The 26,094-nt window shown below is 34.4% G+C and overlaps 1 protein-coding gene across 9 annotated transcripts in view; it reads right to left on the bottom strand.

Moving 5' to 3' along the window:
• UBA6 (ubiquitin like modifier activating enzyme 6) overlaps positions 1–26,094 on the bottom strand; it is an 86,910-nt gene that overhangs the window by 9,532 nt on the left and 51,284 nt on the right. For all 9 annotated transcript variants that reach the window (XM_081587786.1, XM_081587747.1, XM_081587736.1 and 6 more), the window contains 14 exons: positions 24,095–24,238; positions 22,758–22,825; positions 21,951–22,029; positions 20,800–20,880; positions 15,317–15,394; positions 13,727–13,908; positions 11,911–12,016; positions 9,459–9,548; positions 9,269–9,349; positions 8,155–8,283; positions 5,975–6,026; positions 5,824–5,887; positions 4,778–4,847; positions 3,368–3,439 (listed from right to left, as the gene is read on the bottom strand). In XM_081587786.1, coding sequence (XP_081443912.1) covers positions 3,368–3,439; positions 4,778–4,847; positions 5,824–5,887; positions 5,975–6,026; positions 8,155–8,283; positions 9,269–9,349; positions 9,459–9,548; positions 11,911–12,016; positions 13,727–13,908; positions 15,317–15,394; positions 20,800–20,880; positions 21,951–22,029; positions 22,758–22,825; positions 24,095–24,238 — 1,296 coding nt within the window. The remainder of the gene's footprint in view (positions 1–3,367; positions 3,440–4,777; positions 4,848–5,823; positions 5,888–5,974; positions 6,027–8,154; positions 8,284–9,268; positions 9,350–9,458; positions 9,549–11,910; positions 12,017–13,726; positions 13,909–15,316; positions 15,395–20,799; positions 20,881–21,950; positions 22,030–22,757; positions 22,826–24,094; positions 24,239–26,094) is intronic.

Below are 26,094 nucleotides of genomic sequence, written 5' to 3'. Positions count from 1 at the left end.
CAAATTTCTTTTAGAATTCCACACTAAAATAAAGTTAATATTAATCAATAGCTTGCAATTCTGAAAAATCAACTTCAAACCAAATTATGTATCTCTAACTAGTGCAGAGTTCTGTGTCTCAAAGAAATTGAAGAAATCCACAAATCATATAATATGGGTACGTAAAATATTTATTGAATGCTGACAAGAAATTCTATCCCAAAGAATACATGTTCCTTCTTATAGCTGCATGCTTAAGACAGCACATAAAAGTAATTTGTCTTTAAGATTTTACTTATTAAACACGAGGTCAGAGAAGTTCAGATCAGTTCAGTCTCTCAGTCATATTCAACTCTTTATGATCCCATAGACTGCAGCACACCAGGCCTCCCTGTCCATCACCAACTCCCAGAGCCTACTCAAACTCATGTCCATCGAGTTCATGATGCCATCCAACCATCTCATCCTGTCGTCCCCTTCTCCTCCCGCCTTCAATCTTTCCCAGCAACAGGGTCTTTTCCAATGAGTCGGTTCTTCGCATCAGGTGGCCAAAGTATTGGAGTTTCAGCTTCAACATCAGTCCTTCCAATGAATATTCAGGACTGACTTCCTTTAGGATTGACTGGTTGGATCTCCCTGCAGTCCAAAGGACTCTCAAGAGTCTTCTCCAACACCACAGTTTAAAAGCATCAATTCTTCGGCACTCAGCTTTCTTCACCGTCCAAATCTCACATCCATACATGACTACCAGAAAAACCATAGCCTTGACTAGACGGACCTTTGTTGACAAAGTAATGTCTCTGCTTTTTAATATGCTGTCTAGGTTGGTCATAACTTTTCTTCCAAGAGGCAAGCGTCTTTTAATTTCATGGCTGCAATCACCATCTGCAGTGATTTTGGAGCCCCCCAAAATAAACGCTGTCACTGTTTCCATTGTTTTCCCATCTACTTGCCATGAAGTGATGGAACCAGATGCCGTGATCTTAGTTTTCTGAATGTTGAGCTTTAAGCCAACTTTTTCACTCTTCTCTTTCATCAAGTGGCTCTTTAGTTCTTAGCTTTCTGCCATAAGGGTGGTGTCATCTGCATATCTGAGGTTATTGATATTTCTCCCGGCAATCTTGATTCCAGCTTCTGCTTCATCCAGCCCAGCCTTTCTCATGATGTACTCTGCATATAAGTTAAATAAGCAGGGTGACAATATACAGCCTTAACGTACTCCTTTTCCGATTTGGAACCAGTCTGTTGTTTCATGTCTAGTTCTAACTGTTGCTTCTTGACCTGCATACAGATTTCTCAGGAGGCACGTCAGGTGGTCTAGTATTCCCATCTCTCAAAGATTTTTCCACAGTGTTGTGATCCACACAGTCAAAGGCTTTGGCGTAGTCAATAAAACAAAAGTAGATTTTTTTCTGGAACTCTCTTGCTTTTTCAATGATCCAGCAGATGTTGGTAATTTGATATTCACAAACCAAGAAACTAGCTACATCATTACTAAAATACTACTTCTTTTTTAAAAAAATACATTCAACTCACATTTTACATATTATTGTAAGTATTTGAGAAATATTAAGGAGTCAAGGAAGCAGTAATTTTTATTTGCCAGAATGTGCAGTTGATATTTTTGGCTATGGCATCTGTTAACTAGGAGTGCCAGACCCTGAAGCTTTGGGGAAGCTGCTTCAAGGAGTTTTAAGCTAATAAGTCCTATTAAAATTGTGGCTTAATTGCTCAAGATAATATATTACCCCTAAACTTCAATACAGAAAGAAGCAATCCAAGCTAGAAAATACTGAAGAGCAGTAAAGACCTTCAAAGTTATTGATGCATATTTCCTTGGCGGCTGTCTAGCAGTTTTGTTCATTAGAAACATGGGCTAGGAATTTTTATAAAGGTTTTGTTTATCCTTTCTGTACTTTTTTTCTCAATAAACTACATGTCTACAACGAATATTTCATTCAGAAAGTCCAATTTACTTGTACAAAATGAACTACCTACAAGTTTCCTTTTCTCTAAAATAAAAGTGCAGAGTGGAAGACTGCAAAACCATTTCCTACTTGAATTTTGCATGGAGGCGGTCATTACTCCATTTTCCAGTACAGTTAAAGGATAAGGGGAACAGAACGGTTCTGTTTATTGTTAAGGGCTTACTGTTTATTGTTACTGTTAAGGGTTTTGTGGTTTTTTTTTTTTTTTAGAATGCATACAAAAAGGGATACGATGAACTGAAAAAAATATTTAGTATTTCAAACTTTCCTATTTACCCTGTGTAAATTTCATGTTCCACCTTTATTAATACTCCCTGTCTCTCTCTCCTTCCAACATATTTGCCTGGCAAAATTCCAACCCTTGTCAAAATCCTATTCCCAGCTATTCTACAATAGCATCCAAGCAGCTAAATTGCCTTTTCTCCACACTCATTTGGTGGAATACATTATTGGAATTAACATTACGTGGATCCTAAGTATTGTCTCAAAATTATACAACATTTTCTAATTTCTCACTTTGCCCATAGCAATTATTCATATCTTTTTTTTCTCTGCTCAAACATCCTCTGTCTTTTCCCCATCACTCAGAGCTATCAATCTTGTTTCTTCATCTAAGAAAACAATAATCTTTTTTTCCCCTCTCATACTCAAAGCAACTCCTTATAAATCCTGTCAGAGCTATAGCAAAACATACACAGAATTCAACCTCTTAAAACTTCCCCTACTTCATTCAAATCACCATCATCTCTTGCCTATAATATCCTAATAGCTTATTAACCATTATGATCCAAAGTATTCCTCTCTCATGTCCCACATAATCCTTCTTAACACAACTGCCAAGGTCCTCATTTTAAATATGTCAGATTGTACCCTGTGTTTTAAATCTTCAACTGGCTTATTGCATAATAAAACATAAAGTACTTATCATAACCCTCACTACCTCTCCAACCTCACTGTCTACCACTCTTCTCTTGCACAGTCTCCTCCAGAAAAATTCTGGCCTTCAAAGTCTTTGAAGGCTTTCTCTCATCTTCACGCTCTGCTGTTTGCACTGCTTTTTTACCAGATAACAGCATGGCTCACTCCTCATTTCCTTCAGGCTTCCTTCAGACATAACCATATCAGAGAAGCTGTCTTCTTTTAGCTCACATAAAATGACACCAGCTCCATCACCTTTGTTATCCCTGCTTTGCCTTTTCTTATTAGCTCTTCTGCCCATAAGGCAATATTACATAATTATTGGCACTTTTTAAATAATAGTCTGTTTTTGGTCCCTTAGAATATAACTCCTACAAGAACAAGAATTTTGTTCATTATGGGCTTTTCCAGGTTTAGAATGAAACTTGACACAAGAAGTAGTTCAGTGACTATTTGCTGAATGAATGAACTTGTACACGTACCTTGTCGGACGGTTTGAATTCCTGAATCTTTACTTCGGAAAGAATATTCAACAGGGTATCTGCTGATAAGTCCTGATTTTTAAAACAGTAATTTTTATCAGCATATTCTTAAAATTCTGAATTCTAAAGCTAAAAACAATCAAAAAATGGTACTTTAACATGCTAAAATATTTGAGTAATTTATAACTGTTTAGACCACATCTGTTTGTGACATTTACTTTTATTTCTATAGAAATATCATCAAAAAGGCTGGGAGGTGGGGGTGGTGCATGTAAAAAAGTACTTAATAGTCAACATATTAGTTGACCGAAATCTTAGTCTTTCCACAAATTCTTGAAAAGTTAGTTTTAGGACTGCTTGTGAGTATCACACAGAGTGTCCTGAGATCAGGAACTATCTCTTCAATGTTTTACAAAGTTCCCTGCAGGAAGTTTTACTCAATATATGCTGACTCAATAAATAAATGAATAAATAAGTAAATGGAATTCATATCTTCAGAAGCTGGAAAATATCTACATGGTTCAAGATAAACTTAGATGAATTTAAAGCTATATACGTTTTTATTATTAAGAATCTGCTTAGGAAAAACTGAGACATAGTGCTTTTGAGGTCACCTACAACTCTTATCACAAATTACCACTTTTTTCACAAGAAGAATAACTAACTGGATGCCACTATCTTTACCAGACATTTATGGTATATTTTACTGTGTTTTAACCCCAAAAGGGATTAATCTACATTTTTATGTAGATTCAAAACAGCCAGTGCTAGTTATGAATCTGGCTGATGTTCTCCCATTCAGCCTAGTACCTAAAAGTGTAACAATTTATTTAGCTCTATTACCCATTTGAGGATGAAGATTCACTAATGCAGACCTCCCTTTCAAATAAAACTGCATTAGATCCTTTATATATTAGTCAATGAAGGCAATGTCTAAGAAAAAATGTATAAATGATAAAAGTTAAGAAATGTTAATATGGGAGAGCATTTTCAGGTCTCCTGAGATGCACATAGGTTAATTTCACAAAATAAGCCAAACAAATGTTAATAAAGAGAACCACTAAGGAATATTTAAAATTTGTTAAGATATAGGTCACTTTGGGTTTTCAAAGTAATTATAATAGTTAAAGTTTGTAGGTCACAAACATTTTAAAAATAAAGTTAAGATTTCTTTTACAAATATTTGTTTCACTACTTAAATTCATAAAGAAAAATTCAACTTTCTGCTACTTAGTAATGCTGCAATGAGGTGTTTAGCTTCTGCTATATTAGGAAGGGCAACACTACAACAAAATTAAAAGTTTATATCAAAGAATGATTCTTATAAAACATGTTCTGATGATGCAATTAAGCTAGGTCTTCTAATTCTAATTATTTTTATCACTTGTTAGGGTTTGAAGAATATCTTACCTCTTCTGTAAATGGAATGCAATAGATTGTAGCATATAATTTTGCAGCATTTAGAAGAAAACTGAAGTGCCTTTTGAAATTAAAAAAATAAAGTGTGAGTGTACAATTTCAAAGATATTTAATTCATCAGAAACTATAGCCTTTAAATGTTGAAGATAAGTAATGTTCAGGATTATTATTATAATTTTTTTTAAGTTAAGCAATGAAATTCTGGTCTAGACCAAAGCATTGCCAAAGCTATAAAAAAGAAAACATCAGGTGTTTATTTTCATAAGCACTATTATTCAGGTAGTGATCAAGACTACTCTGGGGAGAGAAGTGGCCAGAAGTAGAAAATTAAAGTATTGAAAGAAAATTATTTTAATTCATAAAAAAATATGGCAAATTTGGTTTTAAAAGGTGTATAATAAGATCAAACTAAGCAAATGAGCGTGTTTAAAAACAAAGAAGGCAAGTTTTACAGAAGAAGCAGTCAGGATAAGGTGACTAGAATAAGCTCCAGAGGAAAAAACAAAGCACAGAGTTACTTGTTGAAAGTGCTTAATTAAAATGTGTACATAAAAGTAAGTGTGTGTGTGTTTATAAATGTGTATCTAATATAGATAGGATATACAGGTATTTACTCAAAGATCAATTCCTCTGAAAAGTAATCTGAGAATATTTAGGGAGTTATTTAGTAGCAATCATTCTCCCCCATATAATCAAAGTTTCTTATATACTGAGTTCATTAAATTGGAGAACATTTGTTTTCATTGAACATTTTTTATGAATAAAGTCAAAGAGATGACACTTTGGTTGCACTTTAGAAAAGATAAAAATAATGAGGTTATTTACCATGTAAATAAACAGCTTCATCTATGTGGGGATGGAAGAATTGTGGCTGGCTTTCTTGGCCAAAATGCTATGTTAATTCTTAGATTAAGATGGATGCAATATTTTAACACATTTTTTTTTAAATGTTTGAAGTTTTTACTCTGCAATGTAAACCTAAACAGTTAAGAGGTTTACAATGAAGGATGTACATAAAACTGGATATATATACTTACAAAGGTTCATTTAGATCAAATTTTAATGGAGAGGGGGGTCTCTTTGGTGACTGCCAAAACAAACCTAACAAAATAAAAAATATATTATTTTCAATTTTAGCAGTCGATAATAAACTGCATTAAACTTTCTTCTCAACATTATTATACTTACTGCCATCTTTTAATTGTGTGTCCAGAGGGAAACAGTGAAGCAGCTGAAGAGCCTAAAGAAAAAAAACTGAATTAAAAACAATCACTGCTGCTGCTGCTAAGTTGCTTTAGTCGTGTCCGACTCTGTTCGACCCCATAGACGGCAGCCCACCGGGCTCCCCCGTCCCTGGGGTTCTCCAGGCAAGAACACTGGAGTGGGTTGCCATTGCCTTCTCCGAAAAACAATCACTACTCATTATTAACTGAAGTAAAAAAAAAAACCCATAAAAAGATATACAGTGAAGTCTCCCAATCACCCTGTACATTATCTGTCCATTCTCCTGTCACTGACCTCAACCCTCACTTGGAATAACCTCTAGCTATTTTTTTTATCAACACTTACATATATATTTTTTTGCATCTATGACAAACATGAATATAGATTATTTTATCCCTTTTACACAAATGGTGGCATACTTTACATCTCATTCTGCCCCTTTTGGAGAAGGAAATGGCAATCCACTCCAGTATTCTTGCCTGGAGAATCCCGTGGACAGAGGAGCCTGGTGGGCTACTGTCCACGGGATTGCAAAGAGTCAGACATGACTGAGCAACTAAACAGCAAACTGCTCCTTTTGAAGAGCTAATTCTTTAACAAACTAAAAAATCCAGTAAAAATACATTGCATTTTTTATTTTGAAATGATATGATGTTTGAGATTTGCTTCAAAACAATCTAGGGGGAGGGTATACTAGGTGGGATATACATGAAACAGGATTTCTATGAGTTCTGTGATTCTGTGCATGGATGCCCAGTCATGTCTGACTCTTTGTGACCCTGTAGACTGTAGCCTGCCAAGCTCCTCTGTTCATGGGATTTTCCAGGCAAGAATACCGGAGTGGGTTGCCATTTCTTCCTCCAGGGGATCTTCCCAACCCAGGGATAGAACTCACATCTCCTGAGTCTCCTGCATTGGTAGGCAGATTCTTTACCACTGAGCCACCTGGGGTTCTATGAGTTGGTAACTGTTAAACCTGGGTGACAAATATATGAGGAGTACATGGAGATTCATTACATACTACTTTCTCTATTATTTCTGTGGTTGAATTTTTCCATAATAAAAAAAGTTAAAAACCCACAGACGATAAGGACCAAAAAAAGAGTTCTTTAGATTTTGAAACATGAGGTCACTGATAATCATGGTAAGAATAATTTCAGTGGTCATGGGGAAAGAAGACATATTGATATGGAGACATAGAGATATGGAAACAGTGAGTACAGACCACTTTTCCAATAAGCAGAACAAAAACAGGAAGTGAAAAGCAGGGTTAAGAATAATTAAAAAACGTTTTAAAACAGATGAACTTATTTTACATTTTAATAAGTAAGAGCCTAAAAAGAGGGAGAGATGAAAGACAGTGATGGACACATTTCAGGAACTGTATGTAACTGGAGAAAGAATAACACCTAACATTTCACTAAATATTTATGGGCATTTATTTATGGGCCAGGTTCTATGCTAAATACTTTGCATGCATTAATTCACTTAATCCTCACCACTACACCATTTTACAATGAGGAAACAGACAGAATGTGATTGTCAGAGTTAGATGGAGAAGGCAAAATTCCAGCAAAATTTCTGATGGAATCTCTATTTTCTCGGTCTCCTGTTTTAATTTGAACAAAAAATTTCTTTTAAGACTGATTAAATGTATTCCTTCTCTAGAAGGAATCCGTATTTTAAAACCCATTTTGTACACAGAAAGACAAAAACTACACAACTGACAAGCCAACGAGTGGAGTTTAAACACATTCTACCTAGCGACTCAGATGGTAAAGAATCTGCCTGCAATGCAGGAGACCAGGGTTTGATCCCTGCGCTGGGAAGATCTCCCGGAGAAGGGAATGGTACCCACTCCAGTATTCTTGCCTGGAGAATTCCATGGACAGAGGAGTCTGGCAGCTACAGTCCATGGAATTACAAACAGCTGGAATGACTGAGTGACTAACACTTTCACACTTGAATCAGTAACATTCAGCAAGAAATTGGTTGTGTTCATCACTTGTTCTCAGTTAACTTATTCATTTCTGAAAAGGTTCCCAAAAGAAAGAGTAGATGTTTCAGGTCAATTAAATGAATGTCATAGTAATTAAAAGAGCCAAGTTTAGACTTTTCCTAAATGTTTTACAGTATACACATACCTTATGGTTAAAATATTTTTCAAACTTTAATCTTGCTAATTCTACACACTGGGACCAATTTCTAGGTCTTCTGCTAAGTAACTTAATCACTTGAAAACAGCCTTCTACACTGTGTCCAGTTTGTATCTTCTAGAATAAGGAAAAAACAAAACAAACACATGGCCAATTAATCACACAAACATACACATGCATTTCCCAGGAATTGTTAGCCAACTTTTGAAGTGCTAGCTCATGTGCCTTAATTTATTATTTTCATATCAAGCTGCCTGTCTGTTTTTCTCCTTTCCCTCTTTCTTTACTTTTTTGGAGGGTGAATGGGGAAAGACCGCATGTAAAATTTTAACTCTCAAATTGTTTATCTCACAAGTCATCCTCATGTCTTGCTAGCTGTAAGTTAATACTATAAATGTACTTATTAAAAGTGCTATCAATAATATTTTACACTAAAAAGTTGACCTGTTTAGTGCAGAATTGAAGGAAAGTAAGAAAGCAGCTTTGAAGTTGTCCTCACCATGAGATTAATAAAATCTGAAACCTCGGCCTATTTCTGAGATTTTCACTAGAACGTACCTCAGTTTTTTCCAAAGAGCTTAACAATCTTGTTTTATTATTTGTAGCTGTCTCATCATTATCATCACACCCTTATTAGGCTGAACCATATGAACTGCTATTCTGTGAGTCAAACATGGTAAAATATTGGCAATTCCATATAGTTCGACCAAACTAAAAAAAGAAGGGCTATTTGTGACCTGCTAACTTCAAGATTCCTCAAATACTTACTTACTATGTAAATAATAATGCATAATCTCTGTTTAAGAACTTAAAATAAATTATTTATAGGCAACCTGAAAGTAAGATTACAATGACAAAATGTTGCAGTTAGCAGATAGATACAAACTATTATATACAGCATGGATAAATAACAAGGTCCTACTGTACAAAACAGGGAACTACATTCAATGCCCTGTGATAAACTGTAATGGAAAAGAATATGAAAAAGAATGTGTGTGTGTATATTTGTATATATATAAAATTGAAGCATCTTACTATACTGCAGAAATTAACACTATACTGTAAATTAACTATATTCAAAATAAAGTGTATTGGTTTTTACCTGTAAGACTTCTTCTGCAGATGGATACGTTTGCCAAAATTTGTTAAACAATGAAGGCTTGTAGGAAAAGGAACTTTCAAACTATAACAGAAAAGAGGAAAACAATATTATAAATAGAAATCTGTTTAAAAGTTAGAAATACCATCTTTTCTACTTCAGAGAAAAATTTCTTATACAATATCTTTATTACCTTATCTCTTGCCCATTGTATAGTGTGTTCAATAGCAGCTGGAAAGGATTTTAGGGTACAAAATGGTATTTCTTCTTCTGGGGGATCCCGCTAATTTATAAAATAGGACAACAGTTAGCAGCAATGACAATTTTTAATGAATTAAATTTACTTGAGTGTTTTAACACCATTAAAAAATAAAATTCAAAAGTGAAATAAATCCAACTTTTAAAAAATCTTTTTCCTAGGCATTAAGAAGAAACGCTGATTCTTTTGACACTCAACAGACTTGTTTACATGGCAAGGTAACAACAAACTCCTCTGGTATCATGTAGTACCATACAGACTACTGCATATAATTTTTTCTCAAAGCATCAAGGTGACATTTAAAACTTTATAACATTGTTTATTTTGAAAAGTAATTAGAGAATTCCTAATACAGTGTTCAGCATACCATGAGTTTCTTTCTCCAGGGAGAAACAATATTTGCAAACAGGAATCATGTGCTCTTGATGCTTGGTATGGTCTCTTACAGAAAGCATGTATTAAATAAATGACAGATGTCTTTGTTGTGTCATGTGAAAATGAAGAAATCCATATTTATTACAGGGTATTTTTGTACGTTTAGTCTTATTGGCTCACCCAATCGAAAACAACTCACTTTGTCTCTTTTTACTCAGAGATTTTTTTTTTAAATTATAAAGACTTGTGCTTATTATTTTTTAATGTTTTATTTCATGGCTGTGCTGGGTCCAGCGTGCAGGCTTTCTCTACTTGTAGCAGGAGGGGGCCACTCTCTAGTTGCTGTGTGCAGGCTTCTCATTGAGGAGACTTCTCTTGTGCAGCACAGGCTCTAGGGCACACGGGCTTCAATAGTAGCAGAGTACAGGTTCAGTAGCTGTGACTCGTGGGCTCTAGAGAATGGGCTCAAGTAGTTGTGGCACACAGGCTCTGCTGCCCCACAGCATGTGGAATCTTCCCGGACCAGAGATCAAACCCGTGTTCCCTGCCCTGGCAGGAAGACTGTTAACTACTGGACCACCAAGGAAGTCCTTACTTAGACATTTGTATTTTACTTTGTTGATCTATAAAATACCACGAAATATTTTATAAGCCAAGAGGAAAGTCAGAAGGAACATTTAATTCTAGTTTTCCTGAACATGAAGGCACAGTCTATAAATATAGGAGACAGTTTGGGAAAGATTTGGTAGTATGACAGAATCAGGACTTTCAGAAATTTGCAACATCCCCTATTCTGAAAATCTTCCAGAATGACCCCAGCATATCATGATATGCTCCATCTAATTTACTTCAAATAAAACTTATCAACTTTGTCTCTTATCATGTCTTTACTATATAAACTTCTGATTTCATGAGAGTAGAGGGGAAAACAAATTTTATTAAAATTTAAAAATTTGACTAAACCATATGTATCTATTAAATAAAGGGAATGCTTATGCTTATAAGGGAGAAGGCAATGGCACCCCACTCCAGTACTCTTGCCTGGAAAATCCCATGGATGGAGGAGCCTGGTAGGCTACGGTCCATGGGGTTGCTAAGAGTCAGACACGACTGAGCGACTTCACTTTCACTTTTCACTTTCATGCACTGGAGAAGGAAATGGCAACCCACTCCAGTGTTCTTGCCTGGAGAATCCCAGGGACGGTGGAGCCTGGTGGGCTGGCGTCTATGGGGTCGCACAGAGTCGGACACGACTGAAGCGACTTAGACTTATGCTTATAAAATAATATTCTTCAATTTTACAAATAGGGCTGACCTTTTTAAAACTCTTTTTAAAGCCTACAATTATTTCCTAGTGATTTTTAAATTTAGTAGTATCTCAATATCACTTGTAGAAGTTAAAAAAAAAGTTACATCTATATCATTTATATAAAATACATGGGTATAAATGGCTTGGTTCCTCATATGGAGAAACTGAGTCTTCAGTTAAGATTTTGGGTGGGTCACTAAGGTTGTTAGAAAATAATCAAGCACCAATAAGAAACAGTAAACTCATAAGAATAATATTCCAGAAAGACCAGAAACAAAATTCTGATGACTAAAAAAATACATATAGGGCTTCCAGGTGGCTCAGTGGTAAAGAACCCACCTCCCAAAGGAGGAGATGCAGGTTCAATCCCTGGGCTCGGAAGATCACCTGCAGTAGGAAATGGCAACTCACTCCAGTATTCTTGCCTGGGAAACCCATGGACAGGGGAGCCTGGTGGGCCACAGTCCATGGGGTAAGTAACAGAGTCAGATATGACTTAGCAAATAAAACAACAAGAAAGTAAGTTTAACTACATTTTTAAAAATGTCTATGCATATATGCACAAACATCATTGGCAGATCAAAATCAGAACAGATTAGGGATGCTTAACCAAATGTGCTGACTGATAAAGAGAAATCATGAGATAGAAAAATGATAAGATATAAAGAAGAGACATTTACTTTAAAAAACTGGTTCACTTACATGACTATTATAGGATTCAGTTAAATGAGGTACAATAACTTCAGTGTGTCCCTTAGTGCCCATCGTTCCAGAATCTAAGAGGGGCCGTAGATTTGCTAAGCATCGGCTAAGTTGAAAAGAAGATAAGTAACAAACATAGATGTTAGCAATAACAACGTTAAGCAGAGGACATTCTACCAATGTTTACTGACCATTACACATGCTGATCACTTCTTGGATATAATATTTTAGGAAACAGATACATTACCATCAAAAACCCATTTATTATTTCCATCCCCTTCCTCCCATAAACTTTGTTGCTCAATGTAGCAACTTTTGCCTCTACCTTCCACTACCAAAATTTAGTAGTTTTAGAATAAGATACGTTGTATTTATCTTGTTCTAGAACGCCTACAAAATTGTGGGCTTAACTTTTTTTCTTCTGGGTTAACTCTTTTTTTTTCCTGGGTTAACTCTTAATTAATGTATTACTCTTTCTTCTCTTGCTTTCTATTTCTTCTTTGGTTATTTTCTGTATTTTCTGACTCTCTCTCTCTCTATAACTGTATATATATATAAAACTCTCTCTATATACTTACCTTACTATGGGCTTCCCTGGTGGCTCAGTGGTAAAGAATCTGCCTGCAATGCAGGAGCTACAGGTTCTATCCCTGGGTCGGGAAGATCCCCTAGAGAAGGGCATGGTAACCCACTCTAGTACTCTTGCCTGGAAAATCTCATAGACAGAGGAGCCTGGCAGGCTACAGTCTGTAGCGTTGCAAAAAGTTGGGACACAACTGAAGCGACTGAGCACAAACGCACCTTACTGTATCTTTTCAACATTTTATTTATCCCAAACCTTCTTTCTAGAGAGTTACAATACCTATATTCTATATACTTTCATTTCTTAAAGTTTCTTTTTGTTTTTTGCTGGCCAAGATTACAAACTTTCCACTATACTCTCAACTGGTAAATATTCCTTCTAATAAATATGTTCTAGCACTCTAACATTAAAGAGTCATATAAACATGTAAGAAAGATTATATAAGGTGTGTACATCACAGTCATTTATTCATCTACTTATTTAATAAATATTTACTGAATGATATCATGTATTGGGCACTGAAGACAGAGTGATGGGAAAATAAATAATAACTGAATAAATGATTTAGTGAGGAAACAAACATTAAATAAATATGCATGTCAATAAAAATAAGTGCTGTGAAGGAAGAAAACAGTACTGCGAAAGATTATCAGAGAAGGATCTAATTTAGAATTTAGGGGTTAAAGAAAGTCTGTTTCAATAAAGACATTAAGGCTGAAACTAAAAGGATTGTAAAGTAATTAGCTTCCAATTAAAATAAATAAATTTACATTAAAAAATAAAAAAAATAAAAGGATGAGAGGTAAAAAACTAAAGGAAGTGAAGAGTAAGTAGGTAGATTTGGGGTAGAGTTTTAGAATATAAACACAATTTCTTGAGATTGAAGGAGAGTATGTGCAAGTCCCTGAGGTGAAATGTGTTAGATGTTCCCCTGTAAGAACTGAAAGAAAGAATGTGTAGCTAGAATAAGGAGAGCCAGGGAAAAATAGCAAATCTTAAGCTGGAGTCATGGACAGGTGGCAGATACTCTATGAAAAAAATTTAGGTCTTTTTAAAGATTTAAAATTTTATCCTATCTGTAGTGGAAATCATCCGAAGTTTTGGGTTCAAGAACTATAATAGGAATGTAAAGAATAATCAGAAAATTCAGTAATTGTTCAATAAATAGGTATAAAAAATGAAGTAAAAACAAAACAAAGACAGTTTCTATGAACCTGAATTTTAAGAACATACCTGTCTACATATCTCCTGGCTTCCACATTATCTAATGCTGTAATAATTATATCCTGCTTAGTATAGAACTCATCATTGTAAATTGCCTCAGTGGCTGAACATACTTTGTTCAAATGTGCATCTATCTTTAACTGAGGATTTATTTTCAGGGTTGCATCAGCAGCAGTATAGCTTTTAGGCTTCTAAAGAACATATAAAAACAGAGGAAATAAATGTTAACAGGAAAAATAGACCATGACTGAACATATACAATTTACATATGAAGAATAATGTAATGAGACTGGTTTTCATTTTTAGATTGTGAAAATTATATTCGTTGTGGTCATGCTACATTTAATATTGCATATTAGAATTAATAATTCACACGTTATTATGAAAAATATAAACAACCTCTATTTTATTTTTTTATTATTTTTATTTATTTTTTTACTTTACAATATTATATTGGTTTTGCCATACATTGACATGAATCCGCCATGAGTGTACATGTGTTCCCCTCTATTTTATAGTTATGTGCTTTAGAATTCTTAAAATATTAGTTACAAGTCCAATTAAAAGAACATTTTTCTCTATTAATGAGATTTGAATTGGTTAAGTGCCTACAAAAAGTTGAGAACACATTCAGCAAAATATCAGAAATGTAAGTTCTGCAGAAAATGAGCTCAGAGGTATGGTAATTTAACATTTTCTGGATGGGTATATTTAAGAAATCATCTGTTTCGGTTTTATAAAAAGATCACACATCCTTTTCTTAAAGATTTAATGATCATTTTTAAAATCACTGGTGTCATTTCAAGTGTTACATACAAACTGTAAACATTAGAAGTTTATACCAAACAGGCCTTAATAGTTCTTCTGTAAGTAAAATGCACAAAGTTCAGTGAATGAATATTATGACATAAATTTTAGTTCATTAAAGACCCTGTTACTTAGTTCTTTATATTTGGATAGGTGAGCCATTTGGTTAACTATGCCACTTACACAACTATATAAAAGTATGCTTTATCTTTCTGTTTATGATATTTCTAAGATTATTTACTAAGATTCTTAATGAGTTGTAAAACAACAAAGTGAAAAAATATTTCTAAAGTCAGAGCAAAGTTACTTGACTGTTTCTTTGCCTGACAAATATTTTGACCTCTATAAAAAAGACAGAAAATAAGCATTGGTTTACAATCAAAATGGACTGCTAAATAATCAAACAAGATCAAAAGAGCAAAAAATGCTCTTAAACTTTATCTGTTTTATAATAAAACTTAAAAAAAAAGTGTCAAATCTGTCACCTATAAAAACTTCAAATTAGGGAACCTGTTTTTATAGCCTTAGATGTTTCTAAAATTAAATACATGACACATCTTGAGCAAAAAATGACAAAAATATTGCCCATGATTCACAACTCAGATTTTAACATCCAGAATCAATACAAAAATAATTTTTATATTAAAGTAAAATTATGTATTTTCCCTATGTCATTCCCATTATTTGATCATTTGAGAGATTCTAATAAAATAAAGATACTACGCTTGTTCAAGCACCATTTTCTATTTAACACAATAGAGGATTTAAATTTGAATCAGTATAACAACACACCTGTATGTGATGAGGACGAAATAGGAACTGTCTATTCAAGTTGGATTTTTCTATCAAGTCAGGATCTGTTACTGTAACCTAATATCAAAGAAAAAAAATGCCTGAAATTACATAAGTTTAAATTGACTTTGCTTTCCTCTGAATGACTAACTCTCACAAGTTATAAATAATTTTGGCTGGTTAAAGTTATAATAAAAAATACTCAAAACTGCTTACCCATACTACTGCTTTTATACTTATATTTAAAGATAATATTTAGCATAGGAACATGTCAAACAAAATAGCTGAAACCAATCGCAGATCCTGATCAAAACAACTTTTTTATTCATAACAAAATAGAGGCTAAATATCACTATCACATTTTAGAAACATGTAACGTGTTAGTCATAGAAGAGTAGGCTCTTTTTTTCTATACATGTTTATTCTCAATCTCGATTGAAAAGAACACTTACATGTTTCAATTTGAAAGGAACTCTTGTCAAAGCAGAGGTATACTAACCACAGTGCAGGTGGCTGTTTTTGTAAATAACTTTTACTGGAAAACTGTCATACCATTTGTTTAAGTACTGGTTATGGCTGTTTCTATACTGCAATGGCAGAGCTCAGTAGCTATGACAGACGTAACATCCACAAACCTAGAACAGTTACAGTCTGGTTAAGAAAAAATTTGCATACCTCCATTTTAAAGGATGCAAGATGAAAGTAAACAGAGCCAAGATAATTTAAAAAGTAGTCATAATGCATTTGTCACTTAAGCTAGTATTTGTAGATTTCACTAGAAGGAGTACTTCTCAGAGTGTGTTCCAGCTGTTAGATGATTACTTGTATTCACAAACACATTTTCTTTTAGCTGCTATTTCCCTGATATACACCAGATTTTTGCTTTCAATAGTTCTATGTTGTTATGTGTTAGGTGTTTCCTTGAAATAGGAGGGAAAAAAGCACAGAAAATGTCTTTCAACAGAAAGCTTAACCATAATTAATAATTATATATATAATAATTCTAATTATTGTGATTACTGATTAAAAGGCTTTTTTTTTCCACTTCCCCCAACTCCACTTTTTAATCAACCCTCAGTTTTTTTTTTTTGGTCTTCTACTGAATTGATTAGGTATTCTTGACCTGAACCCTCCTTTAACCCCTCACGAACTGGTGTAGAAGTTAAATCTCTATTTTTATGCAATGATATTCAAAATTTTAACATATATATGTGCCTTAAGATCTAAAATGAAACTCTTCATTTCCTCTAGAACAATGGAGGAATCTGAACTCTCCCTTCTATTTTCTGTGATATCAAGGAACATTTTACTTATTTTTAACCATCTCATTCCAAAATGTCAACATTTTAATTCAAGGTTTTAAAAATCAATGCTTATCCAAACCTAAGACTGTTGTCAAATGCCTCTACTTACCCTTGCTTCACACACTGCCTGTATTAATCCCATAGTTCATTCACTGAGAACTAGCTAGTGACAATCTTTCATCATTTTACTTGTCAGTTATCTTTATTTCTCTCAAAAGATAATTTAGTTGGGTATAGAAATCTAGGTTGATAATCACTTGTACTATGAAGATATGCTTCCCTATCTTCAGGTGTGTACTTATTGCCGGTTAAGAAGTCTACCAAGTCATCATTTTTTGTAATCTTTTTCATTTCTGCATTTGATTTGTTTGGGATTAATTTAGCTTTTTAATCGGAACACACTTGTCTCTTCAATTCTGGAAACTTCTGTCATTATCCTTACTTCTTACTTATCTTTACTCTCTCTGGAAATTCTACATTTATGTTAGACCATGCAAATGTAACTTCTTTCATTAAAAAGGAAGAAGACTCTCTCTACACTACATTCTAGGTATTTATATTTATCTCTTAGTCATCAGTTCTCACTTCAGCTACATTTGAATTTTAAGTTCACTGACTATACAGAAACTCTTCCTTGGCTTTTGGTAAACATTTCCTTCCCCCCCTCATGTTTTCATTATTCTTTCTATGTCTTTGGTCATTTTTAACCTTACAGTCTGTTTGTTCTATTATCTGTAGCACTTCTATTATCTGTATTTCTTGGAGAGCTAATTATTCTATTTTCATTGGCTGATTCTTTCAGGTGGTAGGATTCCCTTGTGGCTCAGCTGGTAAAGAATCTGCCTGCAATGTGGGAGACCTGTGTTTGATCCCTGGGTTGGGAAGATCCCCTGGAGAAGGGAAGGCTGCCCACTCAGTAGTCTGGTATGGAGAATTCCATGGACTACATAGTCCATGGGTCACACAGTAGGACACGACTGAGCGACTTTTACTTTTCAGGTGGTACCTTTTTCTAGAGATTTGTCATTTTCCACTGTGGATCGTCTTGAATGGATGTTGATTTTGCTATATAGTCCTATGTACACTCAGTGTGTATCACCATAATGCAGTTTTGCCCTTGTTTAATCTAGAGGTTTCAACAGCCCCAAATTTGTTATATTCTTTTATCTGCTTGAAATTTTTATGATAAAATTTTGGACCCATACACCAGCATGGTACATGCTGAGTTGCAATTTCTCACAAATGACTTCCCTTTCTATTAATAGTTAATGTACTAGAACACTTGTGAATTACCACAGCTTTTAGTTCAGGGACTAATTTCCCTCTTGGTTCCTGGAACCGGGGGATTTCTCTTTACTTCCTTCTAGTTAATTTTGGATACACATGTAAATATTTTATAAAAGAATAATTTATATAGTATTTGCAGTAGGTTCAAGACTGCCCTGGAGAAGGCAATGGCACCCCACTCCAGTACACTTGCCTGGAAAATCCCATGGACGGAGGAGCCTGGTAGGCTATAGTCCATGGGGTCGCTAAGAGTCAGACACGACTGAGCGACTTCACTTTAACTTTTCCCTTTCATGCACTGGAGAAGGAAATGGCAACCCACTCCAGTATTCTTGCCTGGAGAATCCTAGGGACGGCGGAGCCTGGTGGGCTGCCGTCTATAGGGTCGCACAGAGTCGGACATGACTGAAGCGACTTAGCAGCAGCAGCAGCAGCAAGACTGCCCCATTAACTTATCGTGTTTTGTTACTTGAAGTAAGTTGGTTTATTTAGTATAGCTCTTTTCCTGACTTTTTATATGCTGATATGTATTGTGAGTTTCTAAGGAGTAAAATAGGTGTTATTCAAACTTATGCAACCAAAGATTTTCTTTTCTTTTCTGGAAATATTTTAAAAGTCAGCAGAATTAATAGTGGTTTGTGGAAAACAATTTAGGAAATGTAGAGCAAGAATGCTGTGTGGATCACAACAAACTGTGGAAAAATCTTAGAGAGATGGGAATATCAGACCACCTGACCTGTCTCCTGAGAAATCTGTATGCAGGTCAAGAAGCAACAGTTAGAACTGGACACAGAAAACAGACTGGTTCCAAATCAAGAAAAGAGTACGTCAAGGCCGTAGCTGCTTGTTTAACTTATATGCAGAGTGCATCATGAGAAACGCTGGGCTGGATGAGATATAAGCTGGAATCAAGATTGCTGGGAGAAATATCAATAACCTGAGATATGCAGATGACACCACCCTCATGGCAGTAAGCGAAGAACAAAAGAGACTCTTGATGAAAGTGAAAGGGGAGAGTGAAAAAGTTGGCTTAAAGCTCAACATTCAGAAAACTAAGATCATGGCATCTGGTCCCATCACTTCATGGCAAATAGATGGGGAAACAATGGAAACAGTGACAGACTTAATTGTTTTGGGCTCCAAAATCACTGAAGATGGTGACTGCAGCCATGAAATTTAAAGACGCTTACTCCTTGCAAGGAAAGTTATGACCAACCTAGTTCAGTTCAGTTCAGTCGCTCAGTTGTGTCCTACTCTTTGCAACCCCATGAATTGCAGCACGCCAGGCCTCCCTGTCCATCACCAACTCCAGGAGTCCACCCAAACCCATGTCCATCGAGTCGGTGATGCCATCCAACCATCTCATCCTCTGTCGTCCCCTTCTCCTCCTGCCCCCAATCCTACCCAGCATTAGGGTCTTTTCCAATGAGTCAACTCTTCGCATGATGTGGCCAAAGTATTGGAGTTTCAGCTTCAACATCAGTCCTTCCAATGAACACCCAGGATTCATCTCCTTTAGGATGCATTGATTGGATCTCCTTGCAGTCCAAGGGGCTCTCAAGAGTCTTCTCCAACACCACAGTTCAAAAGCATCAATTCTGCGGCGCTCAGCTTTCTTCACTGTCCAACTCTCACATCCATACATGACCACTGGAAAAACCATAGCCTTGACTAGACGGACCAACCTAGACAGCATATTAAAAAGCAGAGACATTACTTTGCCAACAAAGCTCCGTCTAGTCAAGGCTATAGTTTTTCCTGTAGTCATGTATGGATGGACTATAAAGAAAGCTAGCAAAAAAAAAAAAAAAATAAAGAAAGCTAGCGCCAAAGAATTGATGCTTTTGAACTGTGGTGTTGGAGAAGATTCTTTAGAGTCCTTTAGACTGCAAGGAGATCCAACCAGTTCATCCTAAAGGAAATCAGTCCTGAATATTCATTGGAAGGACTGATGCTGGAGCTGAAATACTCCCAATACTTTGGCCACCTGATGCAAAGAACTGACTCATTTGAAAAGACCCTGATGATGGGAAAGATTGAAAGTGGGAGGAGAAAGGGATGATAGAGGATGAGATAGTTGGATGGCATCACCGACTCGATGGACATGAGTTTGAGTAAGCTCTGGGACTTGGTGATGGACAGGGAAGCCTGGCAGGCTGTAGTCCACGGGGTTGCAAAGAGTCAGACATGACTGAGCGACTGAACTGAACTGAGCAAGAATAATATAACTATAGAAGATCTCCTATGACTGTAATAGCAAGCTCAATGAACTATAAAACATGAACTATTTTACAAATTTTAGCCATTTAATTACTATTAAGCATCATGGTAAATCTATGATATCACTACTACAAGTACTACTACATCTTATAGGCAAGCAGCATCACTGAAATATATTTTTATTTAAATATATGACATGGTTTTTCAATTAACTCACATTTATCATCTTAATTTATATTGTATACCAATGTTTATATTACTCATTCTTCTTTTGATCACCAGTTGAAACAATATCTGAGTACTCTGCAACTTTCTAATGTTAACTTCTCTCATCTTAAATATTTATTTAATAAGTAGTATCTAATGAAATAACAATATTAATGTGCTTTTTTATTTGAAAAGCCCATTCATATTTGATCTTTATAATTATGAGGCAAGTAGTACAATAACAGTTTCACAGTAAATTAAGAAAGAAAGTGAGGAGCAGAAAACTCAAGTAATTTGCCACAGAGTCACATGAATTTTGAAAAATGGTCAGGGTAGAATCATCCAATTTGTAGCCTAATGCCCCACCCTCAAAACTCAATGCTTTGGATCAGGCAGTCAAAAATGATTCAAAAATGGGCAGCCAGAGAAATATAACCTTTTAAGTCTCAAGGATTTATATCTTACCATTCCCTTCTCTTTGCCTGTGCCAACACCAAGCAAAGCAAAATTTTTTAACATTTCACAGCCTATGGCTCCACATCCTACCTGTGTAGAAGAAAAAACGTATCAGATTAAACAATATTAAAACTTCTACTTACTAAAGAGCAATTTCATCTTAATTTTCTTCATATGCTGTTATAATAACATACTTTTAAAAATAATGTGAATATTAAAAATAATTTTTAAATTATTTTATTTTAGAATATTTAATGGTTCATGGTATCATGAGTTTATCAGCTAAAGAAAAAAATGTATAAATCATAGAAGGAAAAACATAGTATTTACAATTCTTCTAAACAGAAGACATTTTAATATTCCAAACAAAAGCCAAAGATTGAACTCATTTTTTTATATAAGATGGAAACAGCCAGCATGAAAGAGTGTAACATTCTAATTAAAAAGATTACTTGTTTGCAGAAAATTTTCTAAATTCATTTGATGAATATAACTATTCTAAGACTTTTAAATAAAAACTAACAATAGTTCTACATGTAAGCAAAAGCTCAGCAATAACTGCTGATTTTCAAAATGTTACTTATAAAAGGAATATTAAAAATAAGCAGTATTTTTAGGACCGATTATAATAGTTATGGCAGGAGAAGTTTTATGCTACTGAGGAGCTTCCCTGCCAATGCACTAAGACACTTAAAGATCCACCTACATATTCTTACAGAAAAAACAAAGAACCTCCAACCTCCCACAATTTTTAATGTATTTCTAGAAAATCATTTAATGTTCAAAACTATTAATTTTAATTTTACATGTATTAATTCTTTAGGTGAAGGGTTGGCAAACTCTATAAAGGGCCAGAGTGAATGTTTTCAGCTTTGTAGGCCATATGGTCTTTGTTACAACTACACAACTGCCACTATTAAAGTATAAAAGAAGCCATAGACAATATATGAATACATGGACTTAGCTGTGTTCTCATGTAACTTTATAAAAACAGGCAGCAGGATGGATTTGGCCTGCTAGCCACATTTTATAAATTCCTGTTTTAAACATTTCCTGAATATCTACTGTATTATTTAGAAATGGTACTCCTTTAATAAATTAATTTGAAACACTATAGCAATTTGACTGTACTATTTATTCTCATCATTATTCCCACTTACTAAAAAGATATTCAAATTTTGTAGCTTCTGACATAAAGTGTCTCCAATGCAGGCTCGTAAGGCATCATATCTATCTCCTCTGGAGAAAACAACACAAACCAAGAAAATAGAAAGGCATAAAAAAATTAAGATTAGTTTCATTACTGCTGGTACCAATTTAATGTTTTAAGTAGAATACTCTTTAGGAGTTTCTTCCAAACTAACAGATAATTAATTTTATTTGAAAAAGAAAAAAACCTCATAAAGAAATCAGGTTTTTCTTTTTTCCATTTGACTAATGTAAGTCCAAATGACTTGAATGAAGGTGACTTTAGTTTATCTAGAAAAACATTTTTAAGGCAGGGATTTTACAAAGGTTCATAGAGAAGTCTATGGATGGGCTTTGAAGTTGTTAACCCACTTAAACTGAAAGCAGAACTTTGGGTTACATGTATTTTTCGGAGAAAGAATTAATAAGCTTTGATCAGATTCTCAAAGAGATCTGTGACCCAAATAAGTGAAGAATGACTGACATAAATAAAAGATGCAGGTATCAACTGTTTTCATCTAAAATCAGAAGGGTGTTCTGAAACTTAACCGCTCTCATGATACACAATTAAAACTTTATATTCAATATTAATAAAATGTTTAAGAGATACTGCATTATTATGACACAATTTATATATGTAGAGGAGAAAAGACTGCAAAAGTCAGTGAATTAGGAGAAAATACATCTAAAACAAATCCATGTTTATACAAAAATTCTTTAATTTTGGTGCTGCTTATAAATATACAACTAAGGAAAAAGCAAAAAAAAGTCAGTATTACCGTGGGAGAAATTCTTCTCGTTCAGGTTTACCGAGGGATTCAACAAGATCTGCTGCGTCAATGTATAACTTAAAGTAGAATATAAAAACACAGCTTACTATGTAGAAAACTAAACTGCTAGAAAAAGTAATTCTCTTCTGTAGTATGGTTAAATCTGGAGGAATTATAAAACGATAGTATTTGATTCAGGTCATTTTAGCCACCTTACAGATGATATATCTTAATCTTAAACAAGAGGAAATTTCACCTCCAAATCTATTTTCTATAACTACATAAAAACTCAGGAAGCATCATTCAATTTCAACTACATTTGAATAAATAATTTTATCACTTTGATAAGAAAGTACCTATCCTGTATTATTTTCGAATTTGGGTATATTATATGTCACTTATAATTACTACATATACTAAGAGGAAGTGGTCTACAGAGCCACAATCTCAGCATCTAAAATAATATCAAACAGAATTAGTTTAAGTTAATGAAAAAAAACACTCAAGCTCACTCCAATTTTCATTTTAAGTAACTTACATGGCTAAATTTGAATGTGATCATGAACACGAATAAATGATTATTTATTTAAAGTTAGACTCTACAATAATAACGCAATTTACATTCCCTATGCTGTTAACAATTATATCTAAACCACTCTTACCACTGAATTTGTACTGTGTTAAACCAAATAATTCACCAGCAAAATAGCATTACTTAATAGCATTTGTCAAATTTAAATTATAAATTTACAAATTTTAATTATTAAAACTAAATTTAAAACTTTTAAAAATAATATGTTCAAAGTTTTTCAAAAAATAAAGGGCCTGAAGAGTGTCCTTTGATACACTCTTGCCAATTATTCTTTCTGGTAACAGAAACCAAGGGTTTTCCATCTTGTGATGCTTTTACCCTATACAGTTTTCAAACTTTTACCATTCCTATGCTTTTTACCTTTAGAAATTCATACTTAGATGCTAAGGAATCTGAAGATTCATGATGCCAATGTAACTCCATGGAACAGTTCAAGAGTCCTGAAAGTGCACGACTGCTAAGCTAACAGTAGTGGAAACCAAATATAAGGATAGAAAATTCATTTCCTCACTCTCACAAGTGAGAGAAATACATCCTAGAATGCAACTCTGGGTTAAATCCCAGTATCTTCAACAAATGATCTTGTCAGTTTCTATTACAGAATTAAATATTGGTGGCACATCATACCCAGTTCATGCATGAAAAATATATTTTTGCTTTTATATTGATCAATACTATGCAGTAACTTAGACATTCGTTATATGGGTAACTAATTCAGCCTTAAGTATAAAAAATGTTAAAATAGAGAACTAACCCACTGGCACAAAGGAGAAAACTTTCCTGTTACAGCTTTCAGTACTTCTTGGCTGGCAACACCTCCTACTGCTGCAGCAAGCGGGGGTAAAAAGCCTTGGGCAGTCCAGGAAAGCCAATGCACGATGTCATAATTTACTTCAGGCTGAAACGCAAGCCACAAAAGACAATAATCTTAATAGTATTTGTATGGTATACTCAAAACTGCAATGATTTGATGTGAGAATAATTATAGTTTAACTTTTAAAAGAGCTACTCAATTTCCTGAATAGTTTTTAAATCCTAAAAAAAGTCCCAATCTCATAACAAAAGATCCAACTGCATGTCAGTTAACTTAAGCAGTATTTTTCTTGACCAGTACCCATGCGTTTTTGCTTTTTGACTGTCCATGTTACACTAGGGAACAACTTAGAATTAACTAGATTATCAACCATTTATAGTTCTTGTTAGAGAACAGTTCTGTGATGTTAATCAGTCAGAATTTTTAAAGACACATTTTAATGAAAAACATGGTAAAACCTTGAACCAGATAAATAAAAATAAAAATAAAATGATCCAAGGACAAGAAAGGATAAGGAGCTATCATTTTGCATTAAGTGGTAAATAAAAAGTAAAACAGTAAAAAATGAGGCAACGTATTGTTAGAAAAGGCAGTTTACATAAGCAACTAAGCCTGTGTATCACAACTACTGAGCCTGTACTCTACAGCCTGGGAGCTGCAACTACTGAGCTCACGTGTTGAAGCTACTAAAGCCTGTGTACCCTAGATAGTCCATGCTCTGCAACAAGAGAAGCCACCAAGATGAGAAGTCTGCATACTGCAACTACAGAGTAGCCTCCGCTTGCTGTAACTAGAGAAAAACCCACACGGCAAAGAAGACTCAGCACAGTCAAAAAATGAATAAATAGAATTCCAAAAAAAAAAAAATCTTAAAAGAAAAGGCAGTTTAGAAAAAAAATCAAGAGAGTAATGGCACTTTTACATACTAATCTAAGGGCCACTCATCACAAAGTTCTCATTATCATACTTAAAGATGATGTTTTTCAAAATATAATTTATTAGTATTTTTAAGGAAAAAATGGAGACCTGGATTTTGGAGCTATTATTTTAGCACAATTTCTTATTTGTCACAAAGATCTCTTCATGAGCTCTGGCTTCTCTTTCTCTTCCTGTTCTTTCAAATATCAGTAACTGTAATCTTAATTTAAGATTCAAGTAGGGATCAATTAATCTCTTGAAATTCTATATGAAATAACAGTATTTGTGTATTTAGGGGGGAATACTGTTAATTCTAAGCTCCTTCTGAGAAATGCTTCCCTGGTGGTTCAGATCTGCAGATGCAGGAGACCTGGGTTCGGATCCCTGAGTAGGGAAGATCCCCTGGAGAAGTGAATGGCTACCCACTCCATTATTCTTGCCTGGAGAATCCACGGACAGAGAAATTAGACAGGCTACATTCCACGGGGTTGCAAAGAGTTGGACATGACAGAGTGACTAATACTTTCACTTTCTTTCTGAGAAACTGAGAAATGTGATTTCAAGTCTTATTTTAAAGCTACAGTAATCAAGAAAGGATGGTACTAGTAGAAAGACAGAAACAACCAATGGAAGACAATATTGAGTTCAGAAAGAGCCGTACACATACGTGGTCAATGAATTTCTGACAAAGAAGCAAAAAAAACAATGAAGAAAAAAGTGTCTTTCAATAAATAGGCTAGAATTACTGGATATTCTGATAAAAAAAAATTAACTTAGTTCTATGCCTGACAAGGTAGAAAAAGATGAATTCATAAACGTAGAAAACTGTACACAATGACTTCAAAATGTATAATGATGTACATGATCTACACTGTGCAAGGTATATAAATATAAACGCACAATACAATAAATCTTCTAGAAGAAAATAAAGGAGAAAAGCTTTGTGATTTGGGCTTAAAAAAGGCACAAACCATAAAAAAGAAAAAACTGATGAATTAAACTTCATCAAAATTAAACACTTC

Source organism: Giraffa tippelskirchi, chromosome 1 (genome assembly GCF_054371585.1).
Source record: "Giraffa tippelskirchi isolate mGirTip1 chromosome 1, T2T-mGirTip1v1.2.pri, whole genome shotgun sequence".
NCBI classification, from domain to species: Eukaryota; Metazoa; Chordata; class Mammalia; order Artiodactyla; family Giraffidae; genus Giraffa; species Giraffa tippelskirchi.
The sequence above is the reverse complement of the archived record's forward strand: the minus strand, read 5'-3'. Positions and strand labels throughout refer to the sequence as shown.